This window comes from Panulirus ornatus, chromosome 68 (genome assembly GCF_036320965.1).
Source record: "Panulirus ornatus isolate Po-2019 chromosome 68, ASM3632096v1, whole genome shotgun sequence".
NCBI lineage: Eukaryota > Metazoa > Arthropoda > Malacostraca > Decapoda > Palinuridae > Panulirus > Panulirus ornatus.
The window spans coordinates 6,029,790-6,049,088 of NC_092291.1; the positions used below are offsets into that span (position 1 = coordinate 6,029,790).

The 19,299-nt window shown below is 38.4% G+C and overlaps 2 protein-coding genes across 11 annotated transcripts in view; one reads left to right on the plus strand and one right to left on the minus strand.

Annotated features, from left to right (window-relative positions):
- LOC139747319 (saccharopine dehydrogenase-like oxidoreductase) overlaps window positions 1–19,299 on the plus strand; it is a 139,987-nt gene that overhangs the window by 94,364 nt on the left and 26,324 nt on the right. The window contains exons 1-4 of one of the 6 annotated variants that reach the window (XM_071659491.1): window positions 9,521–10,633; window positions 10,821–10,868; window positions 11,088–11,272; window positions 11,610–11,972. In XM_071659491.1, coding sequence (XP_071515592.1) covers window positions 11,922–11,972 — 51 coding nt within the window. In that variant the 5' untranslated portion in view covers window positions 9,521–10,633; window positions 10,821–10,868; window positions 11,088–11,272; window positions 11,610–11,921. Of the gene's footprint in view, window positions 1–3,156; window positions 3,401–7,129; window positions 7,221–7,289; window positions 7,380–9,287; window positions 9,498–9,520; window positions 10,634–10,820; window positions 11,273–11,609; window positions 11,973–19,299 lie in introns of those variants that run through there. The other 5 variants (XM_071659488.1, XM_071659486.1, XM_071659490.1 and 2 more) reach the window with 5 other exon arrangements.
- The window catches only part of LOC139747317 (uncharacterized), a 99,671-nt gene that overhangs the window by 28,306 nt on the left and 52,066 nt on the right, over window positions 1–19,299 (minus strand). The window lies entirely within an intron of this gene.

The following is a 19,299-nucleotide window of genomic DNA, read 5'->3' on the forward strand; positions in this document are numbered from 1 at the left end:
AGAAGCTGAAGGATCTTTGATGGGGAAAGGAGACTGACGTTAAACAAGATGTTAAACAGCATCCACTTAGAAGCCAAAAGGAGAGAGATGAGTGAAGAGCGTGCGTGGCTGCAATGTTACAGGGGAAGTGAGATAGGGGTGTATATGGTAATATAAAAATCAAAGCAGAGAGCAACGAATACTAAAGAACCAAAGTGTATTAGTATTAAGGGAATAAACATAATTAAAAAAAAGAACCAGCGACACTTTTGAATTGATTCAGAAGGCAGTGAATGAAATATTTTGTCTATGACAAAGCTCGGAAAAGGTTTCATATTGGCATTTCTAAAGGCCAAGGAAAGGTTTCATATCGATTTTCTAAGGTAACTCTAATGTATTTGGTACAGATTCTATATTAATGACAGTCTAGCTGCCGAGAATCATAAACAACACACACACACACACACACATCAGAACTAGGTAAAAGTATATGAAACAGAAAAACAGCAAAATTGCACAATAATGGAAACAAAATAGAAAATACACTGGGAAAGAAAGTAACTTGGGGAGCAACAAAATAGCATCACACTGAATTCATGGCCTCTAGCTCAAGGAATTTAAAGAACTCTGAAGAGCCTTAGATGTTCCAGTGCTTGGCTTACAAGCCTTAATCTTATAATGCAATCCAATCAAGGAATTCAAAATGTTCGTAAGACTAGCGCAGCTCTTACGGATATCAGAAACAAACGATGTAGTCCCTAAGCTGAAAGTGCAGAACAACGTTGATTATGAAAGATAAAAGTCGAAAAGAAAAACCGAGAAGTGCAGACCATATGATCTGGAAGTTCCTGATTGGAGTTATAGCTTAGTGTTGTATAAGCACGTAAAAAACCACAGGCAATACATCTGGAACAGAGACTATACAAGAGGAACACTTGAGTGAAAATGATCATTCCATAATTCACAGTATCATGGAAAAATGTTGGAGAATTGTCCAGTGGTAAAGGGTAAATATTTCAAGAAAGTAAATACGTGATTCGGGAGGTTAACTCCCTCTGTTCCAGAACCTTTTCTAATTCATACCCACATCTCCAAATCTTAGCATTCATTCTAGCAACTACATTTTTCACCAATGACGTTCATTTCCATCGTTCTTACTTAGTCACATATTCCCCTTACCATTACTGACGCGAAATGTTCTATAGAATGAAAACGTCCTTTAGATCAAAAGAAGACGCATCATGTTCGGTTACTAGTAGTAAACATACGAGCCAGCCTTTCTCATTGTAAACGTTATCAGTTTCATATTCCTGCTCTCCTTTGTTTTGCACGTTATCCATCATCGTTATATCAATGTTATTGGTCTTCAGTAAACTTAACAAACAAATCGTTTAAGAGGCTTGTACACAAAAAGCCTCATGTAGCAAAATATAAGTCTAACAAAGCAACATAAGAAGCACATAACTTAAAAGCCTAACATAACATGAAATAGTTAAAATAAAAATGCTACCAATGACTTCATCAAAGTTCATTTAATCATAGACTTATATTAAGTTCAGATTATCAAATTTCATTTTTGAACGATTATATCTACCGTAACCTAACAACATTAATTCTTTTCCTTAGTTAAGTACTTTTGTAAGAGCTATCAGCGGCAACAGTTTTCATTAATCTAGAATGTATAGACTTGCTTCTACCTACTTAACACTTCTATTACCAAAGAAATTGATATCAATCCATAGATTACCAATGACGGCCCGATGTTCTGCTGTGTATTTGCAAAAAGTGGTTTTGTATAATGAATTACATTCGCCTGAAACACATTTCGCCCTGTGGAGTGCGCGATTTTCCCTTGGCAAAATAGAACTTAATTACATATTTCAAAAAGAATAGCGCACAAAGTGCATAAGTTATATAGTTCCGATAAGGCTTGATGGCAAAAGGTAGATTATAACAAGTACATAAATATGATTAAGGTAGATACAAAATAGAACGATTTCATGATCAAAAGCTATTATTACAGAGTTGAGCACAGCTAGTAAAAACTATGCAGAATTATGAATTAGTTGCAAACATATGAAAATCATTGCCACCTAATTTGTCCCATAAAAAGATTTTACTGGTTTCTTGGAAATATTTGACTGATAGTGGAAAACAATTGTGTTGAGCTGACAAATTAATGTAAATTATAAGAACCTACATACATTTACGGAGCAATGTTTAATTGTTTACAGTTTCACACACGCTCTGCTAGTTCTTTACATACAATCTATTTCCCTCCGGAATTTGGTCCACGGAGTTTTAGTTCTGTTTACAAATATTCCTGTTGTCCACAGAAGAAAATACATTTAAATGCTGAAAATATGTATGTTGATTACATAGGACAGTGATGGGTGACTACCATAATGTGTTGTGATACGATGGCATGGGTAAGACTGAAGCAAGTAAACGAAGGCAATAGTCAAACATAAAACGGAAAAGGAAAATTTGCTCCCGCGAATCTGTAATTGCCTGGGAATGAACACATAAAGAAGCGATCAAGTAATAATGAATCAGACCAGTTGCAATTTGAAGTATAAGTGTACAACAAATTCCATAAACTGAGCCAGATTTATAGAACTAACAAGTGAAAATCACTGAAACCAGCGAAATGCCATACCTCTCGATAATATCTCCTGGCACTCTTGTATTTAAGACCAAACTTGGTTCCAGGTATTATTTCTTCACCTGTGTATTGGTTTTCCTTGGCTTTATCAAAAAATTCCATTTTGATGGGAAATTGTAATATATATATATATATATATATATATATATATATATATATATATATATATATATATATATATATGTGTGTGTGTGTGTGTGTGTGTGTGTGTGTGTGTATGTGTGTGTGAATGTGTGTGTGTATATATAGGATGAAAGACGGGCGACAAGTTCAGGTTTGCCGCCGAAAACCACGTCTGAGAATAGCGTTCATGTTTGAAACTATTTCCTTTTACTCAAAATTAATATTCAGAATTCGATTTATATAATCGCGTATCTATTTCATTTAGAGAATATTTATGAAAATATAAGCTAAAATATTCATTTTGAATCAAAGGGGAAAATTATACATAAGAAAATATAGGATTTGTTAAATGTGGTCAGTCACAAATGTTTATCTGGTAAGGATTCCTTGAGATTCAAACATGTATTAACATTAGCGTATAAAGTTATCAAAATTACATTGCTGTATGATTTATTAAGTCGAATGGATTTTGACTGTAGTTAACCTAAAATGAACTCCACTCAGAATTTTTTAGATAAAAGTTTTGCATGTTTGTTGTGGGTAAAATATTTACATCGTTCGTCACGACGTCTGCACCAACTACATCCGTACCCCAGGCAAGGTAGCTTTATTGAGAATATTTCATCGTATTCGGTAATTTATACCTCTGAGGTTAATTTATTATAAAGTTCATATTACATGTTATGAAATAGTCGTTTGTTGCGTTGATATAGTGCCAATAGATTTAATTTGTTACATACAGAAAACTAGAAATTAGTGTTTGACTAGTCGATGGCGGCCTATGGTTAATACAGTAGTATGATTGCAGTGATAAGGTAACATTGCTAAAAGATTCCCTGAATTGCGAACTGAGGACTTTTAATGTCTGCATCATATTTATTTGAAGTTACTAGTGGAGACGGAACCAAATGCCATTGTATCAGAAATGTCTGGAGTTTTTAACCCAACACTTTCTCAGATCTGTATACATGTACACCACGGATTTAATACTGTAGGTTATAATATGATTCATGTCAGACTCCACCAGTTTTATAGTTTGCACACATTTCACAGCAAGTGTAAACAAGTATCAGTGATATTCCATTATGTTTTGATATGCATGTAAACTTGAATTTTTCTCAATATTTTAGTTTAATTGGTTTCCTATCCTATGGCAACGGACGACTCAAAACACATAAGAAAGGAGATACTTAAAGGTGAGAGAAAATGTGCGGTTTAATACCGTAAAGTATAAAGAAAGAAAAACAATGAATGGGAACTATGAAAACCTTCCATGATTATTCCCAGGGACTCAGATATACTGGTACCTTGTTCTTACTGTTTTATTAAAGTATTGTATTCATTTGCACTTATCCACTTGATGTGGTCATAGAAACGACTGTAAAAAGAGGAAGTGTGGATATATGAAAAATACCTTAAGTGATTTTTTTTATTCTTAGAAGGGAACATTCAGAATCGGTTCCTCTTAATGCACCCATAAAACTGTGTTTGCTCTGAATTAACAAATTTAGTTCAAAGTGATATTGATATAATAGCATTAAAAGTGAAAAATATCTTTGCCTGTGAGGAAAGTTTGGCAAGAGTTTTTCTTCTCTCTTACCCTTTTTCATGCCCACCCTACTTTAGGGGAACCACTGACATGTTCACGTTAAGGGAAACTCCAATGGTCCGGAAGTGTTTAAATGTCCATCAGTACTCTTATAAATTAATAATACCACTCTGAGATAAGCATTAAACAAAATGTAATTCTCATGTAAGAGTCATCTGAAGACAGCTCTTGCCTTCATGGTTTATTTCATTAATGTTCCTGGACTGTGATCATGATTTAGAGCATGAAAGGCGTGCAAGGAATGTAGTGAATTGGAACAATGTGGCATACCAGGGTCGACATGCTGTCAGTAGACTGTCTTTGCAATGATTATAGGTAGTGATAAATGCTGAATGTGAGTCAATGATAGGAAAGCTTTTCCAAGCCCAATATTCCTGATCCATTTCCTGAATGGCCTCAGAACAGAATAGGTTGAACCATGAATTGGAAGAGAGGTCATCGTACATGAAAATGGGATAAATGCTTCCATTCCTGCAAGAATAACCTCTGTTATGCATTTGGCAGAGACAAGCATCACCACATCAGAGAAATTAATTTACCCAAGGAAAGTCAGTAAAGAATTTCATAGTTATTTTAGTCTGCTTTTTTTAAGGTGCCAATATTTACATTGAGAAAGGGCCACTGGAGTGTGAAATGCCATGAGGATAGATACATTGTGAGACTTTGATCAGGTGAACCAACAGCAGGATGGGTTAGGGGTGAAAAACAGATTCAAAATATTAGTAGAGTGATCACAGCAGTCAGGATTATGGGTAGGGTGGGAGATAATATGCTCTAGATCATTAAGATTGGAGAATGTAAGGGATTCATTCCCCACACCTTTTGTATCAGAGGAATTCAATCATTCCTTATGGAAAAACATTGAAATCCCCTAAAGCAGAGGATCTCAGGTTGCATGTGGGATGATGCGGAAGTCTCATGGCAGGAGTTAATATAGTCAAAGAGATGTATAAGTTATAGAATTAGGAGAGCAATCAGCAAAACAGAGGAAGAGTGTGGTAGTTAGGAGACAGACCTTGAGCCACATACCATCAAAGTTTGGAGACTCAAGGTCCTCATGGTGTGCAGCAGGTGTGTTGTACATATTATTGATAAGCAAGAAGTACACACACACACACACACACACACACACACACACACACACACACACACACACACACACACACACACAAAAGCAGCATGCTAGCATTTCCCCACTCTTTTTCTGAATACCTCACCTCTTTTTTACTTTATTATTTTTGGCTCTATCAACCCTTCTCACACCACATGTTGTCTTCAAGCATTTAATTTTGAACAAAACCACCCTCTTCTGCACTTTTTGATCTAGGGCCCACACCTCACATCCATACTTCACTGATGGTGCTACTATACCATCAAACATACCCAAATAATAGTCAGTACACCCAAGACCTAAGTCCCCTCACCCACCCTACGGCTAATTTTAGCTTTCATGTTTCCATTTGCTGCCATGTCCACTCCCAGTTTGCTGAGATCTTAAAAATTATCCAGGATTCCTCCATTGAAGCTCACAAGCCAACTGACTTGTTTCTCTCCCATGCTAAGCTTTATAACTTTACTTTTATTTACATTACCTCACAGCTTTTTCCTTATACTCACTCTTTCAAATTCAGATACTGTCTTCTGTATTTTATCATTTCAGTCTATTTTCTGAGTAATGTCATTAGCAGTCACCAACTGGGTCCCCTTCTAAGCCCCCCCAAAAATATACTACAAATCTTCCCCTCTTTTCAAGACCCTCACATTAATCTCATTCACCATCCCATCCGTAAACACATTAAACAGCCATGGTGACATCACAAACCAACCTTTTCTTGCAGTCACTCACCCACCTCTCCCTGCTCACATGCATAATTCTCTTGGTAGAAACTCCTCACTGCTGCTTGTAACTTTCTTCCCATACTTTATATTCCCTAAACACTGTTCGTAGAGCATCTCTACTAACCTTGTCAGACATGTTCTCCAGACCCATAATTGCCACATACAAACAAATCCCTCTCTTTCTAAAGTATTCCTCACACATTCTTCAGAGCATACAGCTGATTCACACATCCTGTCATTCCTATAGCTAAAGTGTTCCTCCCAAGTCATACTTTGTGCATGCCACCACCCTCTTAAACATCACTTTTAAACAGCTTGCCAGGTTTTGTCTGAAAATTGATGTTTCTCTGTTTCAAACATTCACTTTTGTCCCTTTTGGTTTTACACAGATGGTATCATAAAGGCTTTCTGCCAGTCCTCAGCCCACTTTGAACCATACATACATTGAGAACCCGTACTAACCAGTCAACAACACTTTAGCTAGTTTCTTGAGAAATTCATCAATAGTCTCATCTGCTCCTGCTACTTTGTTGCATTTCATCTTATGCAAGGCATTAACCACATTTTTGTATTTCACCAAACCGTCCATAGTCCAAACACCCCACATCTGCTTCTCTATCATCTAGCACATTCACCAGTCCATCAAAATGCTCACTCCATCATCTCTTTGCCTGTTACCACTTCTTTATCTATTCCCTTCACTGATGCTTCTATTTGTCCCCATATATGAATACTTTATAATATATATTATTCTTTTCCACTTAAATATTATACTGCCTTATCAAAGATGGAGGCCTCTGAAGTACAAGGAAAATCTTGGGTTGAATTATAAAGACTGCATTGTTTACATTCAGTTGTGCTTTTTACCAAAAACTGGAAATATATTTTGAATTTATTCAAAACCATTGTTTCAGAACGTGAACCAAATTAAGAATGGCAGCAGAACCATATGATCTGGTGGTTTTTGGGGCCACAGGATATACAGGGCAGTTTGTTGCTGAAGAGGTAAGATTTTTACTTTTCTTCTTTTATAGAATTCTTAATGTTTGAAATGTTACATTCTGCATAGCTAGAATAGGAACTGAATTAAGAATGGCAGCAGAACCATATGATCTGGTGGTTTTTGGGGCCACAGGATATATAGGGCAGTTTGTTGCTGAAGAGGTAAGATTTTTACTTCTCATGTTTTATAGAATTCTTAATGCTTGAAATATTACATTCTGCATAGTTAGAATAGAACTAACATAAAACTTTGGGATGTCATTACTGGAACATTTATGAGAAATACTTTATACTCCAAGGCTCCCTTTTTTTCCTGGGAAGTTGTATGAAGAGTGGTGATTCTGAGGGTGGTAGCACCAGATGGCAGGAGTAATGTAGTTTCAGAATTGGTAGAGGATGTGAGCATCATGTTTTTGCTTTAAAGAATGTATGTAAGAGATACTTAAAGAAACAGAAGGATTTATACTTGGCATGTATGGATCAGAAGGAAGCACATGTTAGGGTTAATAGAGTTACTGTGAGGAAGTTGTTACAAATATATGGTGAGGGAGGAAAGCTATTAGAAGCAATTAGTAGTTTTATCAACAAAGGTGTATGTTTGGGTAGGTAGAGAGGAGAGTGTGTGATGTCATCATTGCTGTTTTATTTGTTTATGGATCGAGTGGTGGGGGTGGTAAATGGAAGGGTCTTGGAGAGAGGAGCAGGTATGCAGTCCTTATGGGTGAGGGGACATGTGTCATTTGTTGTTTGCTTATGACTTGGCACTAGTGGCAGATTCAAGTGAGAAACTGCAAAAGTTGGTGTCTCCATTTGGGTGAGTGTGTGAAATGAGAAAGTTGAGTGGTAATATAGATATAGGGAAGGTCATTAGGTTTAGCATTGCAAAGAGACATGTTAATTGTGATGTCAGTTTGTTAATTGTGATGTCAGTTTGATTGGAGAAAACTTTTAGGAGTGTTATGTCAGTTTGATTGGAGAAATCTTTTAGGTAGTGAAGTGTTTTAGATACCTGGGAGTAGACATGGCAGCAAATAGAACTGTGGAAGTAGCATTGAGTCATAGGGTGGGTGAGAAGTTGAAGGTTCTAGGATCATTGAGGAATGTGAGGACGGAGCAGTCATTGTCAGGGAGGACAAAAAAGGGTATGTTTGAAGGCATGATAGTTCCTACGATGTATGGATACAAGAAAGAGGGTGAATATGTTAGAAAGTAATTCTTGTGGTTTGAGGAGGGTTGATTAAGTAATGACAGGGTAAGAGAGAGGTTTGGTAATAAGACTATAACTGTGTTCTGATATGGTTTAAACATGCAGATAGAATGAGTGAGGAGACGTTGACAAAGAGGATATGTCAGAAGTTGAGGGTGTTAGGAGAAGGGGAAGACCAAATTAGAGATTGAAGGATAAAGTGATAAAGATTGTGTGTTCTTAGGGCTTGTTTATGGTAGAAGGTGAAAGGCACACATTGGATAGCGTGAATTGGAGTGATATGGTATCATGTGGCAATATGCTGTCAGTGGACTGAAACATGGCACACAAAGCAGCTGAGAAAAACCAGGGAAAGGTCTGATGTGCATGTTTGTGGGTTAAGGCTGTGGCTTAGGCTTAATTCACATGACAGCAAGAGAATGGTGTGACTGAATGAGGCCTTTTCTTCTTGCTAATGCAGAATACGGCAAATAGGTGCATAAGCAAGCAAATTGCTTGGTTTTCTGTTAGGTTATGTGGTATGTCAGCTACTGCAATATCATAACTGTTATCACATAATGCTCAGCTAAGTACATAATGTATAAACCATAGTATTTACTCTATAAACAGTCTTTTATATATGCTACCCTGACTATGTAGATGTACCTCTCTCATGTGCATATCCGAAGTGTAGAAAGATCCAGCCCACCTTGATCTTAAGTGCTTTTTATGATTAGGTAACTAGATACATTCTTGACCTCCCAGTTCTTTAATGTCTCAGTTGTTATTTTCAGCCGAATTGCTAACTCTAAAAAACCATTATTTATTTCTTTATATACAAATATGAAAGAAGAGACTTATTTCTATAACACCATGTTTTGCAGATTGCCAGAATTGCTGAGAAAAACAGCAAACTCAAGTATGCCTTTGCTGGTCGCAACAAAGTTAAGCTGAACAAGACAGTGGAAATGGCAAAAATGAATACAGGGCTTGAACTAAGGAATGTTGGAGTGATTGTTGCAGATGTTAATGATGAAGAAAGCCTTCTTAATATGGCAAAGCAGGCTAAAGTTGTCCTAAACTGTGTTGGACCAGTATGTATAAAATTGTTGTTGTAATTTTTTATCTGTACACTTCTACTATTCAGCAGTATGGCTCACACTGTTTCTTCCAGGCATCTCTATACAACTCATGGTACACTCAAAGGTGAGTTGGACCGAATTTCAAAAGGACCAAATTCCTGGAACTCAGTCCATTATGATGGCCGTCGCTGAGAAAGTCAGTCCTTTTCCCAGTTAGGACTGGAATGAGGACCAACATTCTATTTTTGATCAATTCCCGATGGCCCAACTTTTCTCGGTCATTTTTATTCTTATTATTTTATCTTTTTTCAGGTTTCCACTATAGTAAACTTACTTACTTAAACAAACTCAACTCAGTACAGTAACCTTTCATACAGTGTCTTTTTGAATGATTTTGGTGTGACAAAAGATTACTTGGAGAAAGATGATATCTTGTTTCAGCAAGAAGACTCAGAAAGAGACTTAAACTGAAATAGAGCATGTTTCACCGCCTGAAGGCAAAGGAAAATCTAGTGTTTTCAGTCTTTCCACCTCAAGGCAAGCAATTGGAGCTCCCAGCAGTAAAACTAAACCCAGTAACCCTTGGCTGTACCTGGACAAATATTTTGAATACATGGGCCCCAGGGGTGAACAGAACCTGGAATGCAAGTGCTTGCTGTGTCTGCCAAACAAGAACTTACTCTTGACAAGAACAAGAGCCAAAACAACCTCAGATGACGTCTCTAGATACCACTCTCACGTCCAAAATCAGTTTGGCTGGTGCATCAAGGATGGGGTTGTGATCCAGAAAAGAAAGAAGCAGCTAAGTGACTGTCTGAATTGCCTCGGTGACAAGAGGCAGAGGACCATGGTTCAGCCAACTTTACAGGAGACCATTACTGGACTGTAGGGTCACCAGGGGTCTCTTTGAAGAGCAGGTCAGTAAATTTGATTTAACATTTTCAACTGTGTCTAAAAGTCTGTATGTCAGTCTGTTATGGTGAAACATAAGGAATTTATATTTCTTTTTAATTAATCACTTTCTATGTGGACAACATGTTGCCACTTAACGTCATCTGCGCTGATTCATGGAAGGACCTTATCAACACCTGTGTTCCTAGTCAACACATAATGTCTAGGCAGACGCTTACCAGGCATATCGAAGACAGGTATGTTTGTTTTGGCTATTTAACCCTCGTAAGCATTGGGATTCAGGGTCACATCAACCATATTGATATAAGCGTTTGTGAATGCATGTTCTAGTTATTGAAGTTAAATATATGTTTTGAGTGACAAATGGATATACATCAGAAAACATCAGTATTATTTATTTTATCTTTTAATAAACTTTTTAAGGTTTGAAGAGAAGAGGCAGCAACTGCGGAATGTCCTCAAATCTGTACAGTAGGTCTCTACTATGGCAGCTGTTTGGACATATGCTCACAGTATGCTTGAATTTTAATTGAATTATACTTTTACTCCAGGTAAAAAGAACACTAATAAACAGTGAGTTATTTTGATTAATTCATTACAGAGGTCTTGAAATATAAATGAAAATTTTATAGGGAGAATACATTTCAATTGAATCATTTCAAAGTATTCCATAATCCATTCCATTTCAAGTCATTCATGTGGATGACTGTTCACTGGATTGACCAGGAAACCCTCCTCAGACAGAAGTTAGTCTTAGTGTGTAGATGACTCAGTGGATGACACACCTTCAACATCCTTGCAAAGGAGATATATAAAGTCCACTTCTACCTTGCATTCGAGTCAAAGATCTGCAGGAGTACTACTGACAGTGACATGTAAGTAGATTTTTTCTTAAATTTCATCATTCGCATTCCATTACTTTTCTAATTATTTACATTTTTCATTTTTCTGTAACATTGAATAAAAATTTATGTTAATTGTGTTTCATTGCGTAGTCTTTAGCAAAATGGACGAGGAGGTCCAGAAAGGAAGAAGGTGTGGGGTGGACCGATGATGCGGACACATAGTTCAGGTTGAGGATCTGGCATTGGTATTGGAAGGTAATAGGGATTATTGATTATTTCTTGATTTCATTTACTTTTTACAAGTCCTTTAAAGTATTTTGTCTTCACTCATACGTACTGATTGAATAGATTTAACATCTACTTTCAGCCAGTTCCATGGAAGATTCTTAACACATCTTGCTGAAGCACACAAGGTGTGCCGCCCATACCATAAAGCTAGTGGTCACCTCCAACACTGACAAGGTCTTGAAGGACTCACCATCCCACAGGAAGATGTACCAAACTGCTTTTGGTAAAGCTATGAATCTGTGAAACAAGCAGGCAAGAAGCTCACAAACCTCAGACCCCATCAAGGCCAAGATAGTGATGCTGCTGGCTGTCCCCACTGTTATGAGATGGAAATTCATCTATGACATGATATAACATCAAGTCAAGATCTTCTGAGACAGGGAGAAGCTTCATGGACTACACCAAGCTTGCAACATTCTTGGGGTACCTTCATTCTCATCTAGTAAGTAATTTTTAACTTTTCTTTTTTTTTTATTTTACTTTCCCTTTTGAAATGGTATAAATGTTAAAACTTGAAAGTTAAAGATACGATATAAAAACTGAAAAATTAAAGTACAGGACTAAGATACTCTCAGTTTTTATTTCAGTTGATATTTGCTTCTTCAAAGAGTATCTTGAGGTGATGTAACCGGTCTGTAAGGCATTAGACATCATGCAAAGGGAAGACAAAGCCTAAATGGGAGCACTTCTGCCCATCTTGTCCATCTCTCTCAAACTGTTGAGGTAGTTGAAGGAAAGCACCAATGTCAAGATGTCAGCCACTGGCAGTTGCTGTCTGGAATGGCATCAAAAGCAGGTTTGGTCCCCTTTTTGAGGACATAGACTTCCTCCTGGCAGCTGCACCACACCTTCAGTTCAAATTGGACTGGGTGAGACAGTGTCATGTATGACATCGACACCACAGCCAAGGTGAAGAAGCAGATGGTAATTATGGTGGAGAAGATTCTTATGGACTCGGGCAAGGAACCCAGCTGCAGGGAGGGTGAGAATGACCGAAAGGAGGACTTCTTTGGGGCTTTCTACGAAGGTGGGGCGAAAAGCAAAGAAACTGGAACCAAGTTGGTGGAAACATCTCTCAGCAAGAGGCCTGTGAAACCTTTCATCATTAACAAATACTCATTCCCAAGCCCGACATTGAAGGACTTGTTTATAAAGTTTAATACACCTATCCCTTCCAGTGCTGATGTAGAGTGGCTCTTCTCTTGGGAAAAGGCATCCTCATGCCAAAAAGTTCACGGTTCAATGACCGCCATTATGAAATGATGGTTTTTTTTTGAAGGGAAAATGAAGTATTATTGTAGTTATTTATATATATTTTATTTTGCTTTGTCGCTGTCACCCGCGTTTGCGAGGTAGCGCAAGGAAACAGACGAAAGAAATGGCCCAACCCACCCCCATACACATGTATATACATACACGTCCACACACGCAAATATACATACCTATTTATCTCAATGTACACATATATATACACACACAGACACATACATATATACCCATGCACACAATTCACACTGTCTGCCTTTATTCATTCCCATCGCCACCTCGCCACACATGGAATACCATCCCCCTCCCCCCTCATGTGTGCGAGGTAGCGCTAGGAAAAGATAACAAAGGCCCCATTCGTTCACACTCAGTCTCTAGCTGTCATGCAATAATGCCCGAAACCACAGCTCCCTTTCCACATCCAGGCCCCACACAACTTTCCATGGTATACCCCAGATGCTTCACATGCCCTGATTCAGTCCACTGACAGCACGTCAACCCCGGTATACCACATCGATCCAATTCACTCTATTCCTTGCCCGCCTTTCACCCTCCTGCATGTTTAGGCCCCGATCACTCAAAATCTTTTTCACTCCATCTTTCCACCTCCAATTTGGTCTCCCACTTCTCCTCGTTCCCTCCACCTCCAACACATATATCCTCTTGGTCAATCTTTCCTCACTCATTCTCTCCATGTGCCCAAACCATTTCAAAACACCCTCTTCTGCTCTCTCAACCATGCTCTTTTTATTTCCACACATCTCTCTTACCCTTACATTACTTACTCAATCAAACCACCTCACACCACACATTGTCCTCAAACATCTCATTTCCAGCACATCCACCCTCCTGCGCACAACTCTATCCATAGCCCACGCCTCGCAACCATACAACATTGTTGGAACCACTATTCCTTCAAACATACCCATTTTTGCTTTCCATTTCTTCAAGGCTCCCAGGATTTTCGCCCCCTCCCCCACCGTATGATTTACTTCCGCTTCCATGGTTCCATCCGCTGCCAGATCCACTCCCAGATATCTAAAACACTTTACTTCCTCCAGTTTTTCTCCATTCAAACTTACCTCCCAATCGACTTGACCCTCAACCCTACTGTACCTAATAACCTTGCTCTTATTCACATTTACTCTTAACTTTCTTCTTTCACACACTTTACCAAACTCAGTCACCAGCTTCTGCAGTTTCTCACATGAATCAGCCACCAGCGCTGTATCATCAGCGAACAACAACTGACTCACTTCCCAAGCTCTCTCATCCACAACAGACTTCATACTTGCCCCTCTTTCCAAAACTCTTGCATTCACCTCCCTAAAAACCCCATCCATAAACAAATTAAACAACCATGGAGACATCACACACCCCTGCCGCAAACCTACATTCACTTAGAACCAATCACTTTCCTCTCTTCCTACACGTACACATGCCTTACATCCTCGATAAAAACTTTTCACTGCTTCTAACAACTTGCCTCCCACACCATATATTCTTAATACCTTCCACAAAGCATCTCTATCAACTCTATCATATGCCTTCTCCAGATCCATAAATGCTACATACAAATCCATTTGCTTGGGAAATGTTGTGGGAGCCACGTTCATGACCCTCACAGTTTTCTGGTTAGATAGTGAACTGGATCTCATTCTAAGTATTTCTCACATACATTCTTCAAAGCAAACACCTGATCCACACATCCTCTACCACTTCTGAAACCACACTGCTCTTCCCCAATCTGATGCTCTGTACATGCCTTCACCCTCTCAATCAATACCCTCCCATATAATTTACCAGGAATACTCAACAAACTTATACCTCTGTAATTTGAGCAATTACTCTTATCCCTTTGCCTTTGTACAATGGCACTATGCATGCATTCCGCCAATCCTCAGGCATCTCACCATGAGTCATACATACATTAAATAACAATACAGTCACCCCCTTTTTTAATAGATTCCACTGCAATACCATCCAAACCTGCTCCCTTGCCCTAACCCTCTCAATTTGCACACCACCTCGACCAAAACACCCTATATCTGCCACTCTATCATCAAACACATTCAACAAACCTTCAAAATACTCACTCCATCTCCTTCTCACAGCACCACTACTTGTTATCACCTCCCCATTAGCGCCCTTCACTGAAGTTCCCATTTGCTCCCTTGTCTTACGCACTTTATTTACCTCCTTCCAGAACATCTTTTTATTCTCCCTAAAATTTAATGATACTCTCTCACCCCAACTCTCATTTGCCCTCTTTTTCACCTCTTGCACATTTCTCTTGACCTCCTGTCTCTTTCTTTTATACATCTCCCACTCAATTGCACTTTTTCCCTGCAAAAATTGTCCAAATGCCTCTCTCTTCTCTTTCACTAATAATCTTACTTCTTCATCCCACCACTCACTACCCTTTCTAATCAACCCACCTCCCACGCTTCTCATGCCACAAGCATCTTTTGCGCACTCCATCACTGATTCCCTAAATACATCCCATTCCTCCCCCACTCCCCTCACTTCCATTGTTCTCACCTTTTTCCATTCTGTACTCAGTCTCTCCTGGTACTTCCTCACACAAGTCTCCTTCCCAAGCTCACTTACTCTCACCACCCTCTTCACCCCAACATTCACTCTACTTTTCTGAAAACCCATACAAATCTTCACCTTAGCCTCCACAAGATAATGATCAGACATCCCTCCAGTTGCACCTCTCAGCACATTAACATCCAAAAGTCTCTCTTTCGCGCGCCTGTCAATCAACACGTAATCCAATAACGCTCTCTGGCCATCTCTCCTACTTACATACGTATACTTATGTATATCTCGCTTTTTAAACCAGGTATTCCCAATCACCAGTCCTTTTTCAGCACATAAATCTACAAGCTCTTCACCATTTCCATTTACAACACTGAACACCCCATGTATACCAATTATTCCCTCAACTGCCACATTACTCACCTTTGCATTCAAATCACCCATCACTATAACCCGGTCTTGTGCATCAAAACCACTAACACACTCATTCAGCTGCTCCCAAAACACTTGCCTCTCATGATCTTTCTTCTCATGCCCAGGTGCATATGCACCACTAATCACCCATCTCTCTCCATCAACTTTCAGTTTTACCCATATCAATCGAGAATTTACTTTCTTACATTCTATCACATACTCCCACAACTCCTGTTTCATGAGTACTGCTACTCCTTCCCTTGCTCTTGTCCTCTCACTAACCCCTGACTTTACTCCCAAGACATTCCCAAACCACTCTTCCCCTTTACCCTTGAGCTTTGTTTCAGTCAGAGCCAAATATCCAGGTTCCTTTCCTCAAACATACTACCTATCTCTCCTTTTTTCACATCTTGGTTACATCCACACACATTTAGACACCCCAATCTGAGTCTACGATTGTAGTTACTTTTATTAAATACTACTAATTACTTTTTGTATTACTTGTACTAGTGTTTTCAATTGGTTGCTTGTGTTTCCTTTCAAATTAGTATTCCTCACTTATAACAAAGGAAAGGACCAAGGACTGAGTCAGGCCTGGTTCCTTTCTTCAGGAAGAACTGGGAATGTTGATCCATTTTGAGTCAACGACCGGGACCGTCGGTCCTTTTTGAGGACTGGATGCCGACCTTTGGGTACATCTATATGTTAACATTGCTTTCATACATGTGCTTCCTCTTTCTTTTTACCAGTGCGTCCTTGATGTCCCACTTATCCATACTCATGTACACCATCCTTATATTTATTATTTTATTTATTTTGCTTTGTCGCTGTCTCCCGCGTTTGTGAGGTAGCGCAAGGAAACAGACGAAAGAAATGGCCCAACCCACCCCCATACACATGTATATACATACACGTCCACGCATGCAAATATACATACCTATACATCTCAATGTACACATATATATACACACACAGACACATACATATATACCCATGCACACAATTCACACTGTCTGCCTGTATTCATTTCCATCGCCACCTCGCCACACACACACACACATATATATATATATTTTTTTTTTTTTTTTTTGTCGCTGTCTCCCGCATTTGCGAGGTAGCGCAAGGAAACAGACGAAAGAAATGGCCCAACCCACCCCCATACACATGCCTTGATTCAATCCACTGACAGCACCCTTATGATCTTTATTTCTGTATGTGGAGACCTAGCATATTGTCTCTGAATTCTCTCTTGATTTCCTCATCATGCCCTGTAAACAGAATGAAGCTGTGTACTGATAGCTTAAAATGTAATGAAGTTGTAGGTTTTTGCTGTAGTTATTGAGGAATATTATATAACAAAACTACCAAAAAAAGTCTCCCATATTTACAGGAGAACCTTATAATATTCATGCTAAAGTTAAATTGATTGATCTGTCACCAAAAGAAGATATATACAGCATATTCTAAAGCCTTTGGTGTAACACTGTATATTCGAGTTCATCATGTAGTTCAAAATATTCAAGATTGAATTGTAAGACCCCACTCAAATTATAAGAAAGTAGAATTCTTTTAGTGTCCTGTACTTGTTACTAGTGATAATGAAATAGCTGAGGCTAAAGCAACTACATTTAGAATCTTTAAATGAAAGTTAACCATCACAGTGATTTTATGTGAAGAGTAAATGATTATATTATATGTAAATGACAAGCTTGATGGGACACAAAAGCCCAAAAGATCGACAAACTATGGATGATAAAGAAAGATAAAGTGTGGCCTTCCTCTGTCGACAAGTATTACCACTTTGAACATTTTGTCAGCTGAGGAATGTTCATAAAATCTTGACCCATGGTCATTAAATGTAGAGTAGACTGGCCTGAGTATGTGACACCTGCAGTTGCAATATTACCATTGAACATATATTGAGAGAAGGTCTTAGTCAAGTATGAATTACAAATAACAGTGGAAGAAATAAAAGTACTATATTGGAGACATTTCAGGCAATAAGGTTATTGTAAATAGATAGATGGACTGTTGAAATGAGGCTAAAATATTTTATGTCGGTTATTTTAAGGGTTTAAATATTTTTATCATACTAAAGAGCACTGAATAACCATTAGATTTTCCTGTTTTGCAAATACAGGTTAAGCCTCTTTAATCCAACAACCTTGAGACCTGGCCATTGCCAGACCACAGAAGATGCCAGAAAGCAGAAATTGACCCATAAGGGAACCCTGTATGTAAATATATGCCTGATCCCTAGTCTTGCAAGCTCATTCCACATACATATTGCTGTTATCAAAGGTAGAACAAAGCTTAAAACAGGGAATAATACAACCATTAATGCTTCCAAAGTTTATATTGTTACATCAAAAGTACCCCCAGATGGAGACTCCGAAATATCTTGGGCAAGGGTTTATCGTGGCATTCGATGCCAATAGAGGGCAGATTCATCAGCATTATACTCTTATTCTGAGATTTAAGTTTTCTGCTGCCACTAACTGTGCAATTTCATCCACAAGCTTTGTTGCAGCTTTGTAACGAATGACCATAGGATGGTAGTTGGCTTTGGTTGACTCGTTACTATTGTTGTTTTATTATTATCATCAAGGCAGCCAGCCGATGCTGCAGCGTCAGTCCCAGCCAGGCAGTTGGCTCATACACTCTCTCTTGCCCTGTACATGTTGGTTGTTTAATAGATAATTGGAGTCTTTATCGATTCTCTTGATATGACCTTACACTACAAGCTTCTGTGTCAGTGCTACACTTTTCACCACACACACTATGTACTGAAATTCCATGTCTCCACTGAAACTAGTGTAACATCCTTGCAAACATTCACAGTCATAGTCTAGCTTTAGTTCTCTATGAAAAACTTTGGCCTGCTTGATAAGCATCTTCCCAGAAATGCTTACACCTTCATTACATGGGAGCTTAAACCACTTCTAAGTACACTGTCGGATTCTGTACTCATGGCACCTTTCAAAGTTTTCCGAAACTTTAAACTTATCTTGCTTTCATTTTCAGCAAAATGAATATAAGAAATTCACAGGACTGTTAATCAGCTTGGCTGCAGTGTAAAGAAGTTTGGCACCTTAGTGCTGCTAACATTGCCACCCTGGTGGCAGATCCACAGACTGATGGTGGCAGATTCAAAACATGCCTGACCATGAGAGTTACCTGACCACAGAGCTCTGGGTTAGAGAGGTACAACTTGTACCACTGAATCAGCAAACATTTTGACGAGCAAAATTTAAAGGATTCCCTTTTCACACTAAAGTTAGTGTGGTTTATCAAGTTTTTCTTGTAATCATCTTTTACTAGTAAGTACAGAAGTTTTGAAGATTTTTTATGATAGGTAGTACTAAAGAGTTATTCAAACTGTGTAAGTAGACTCTGAAGAAGCACCAGGTGGTAATGGCATTGTAGGCTTTTGAATCAACAAGCAGAGTTTTTTAACATATAGTGTTTCACTGTTTAGCCATTTTTATTTATCATTCTCTTAGCATTAGTACTTTAATAGTGTTATTACAATTATTAATTACTTA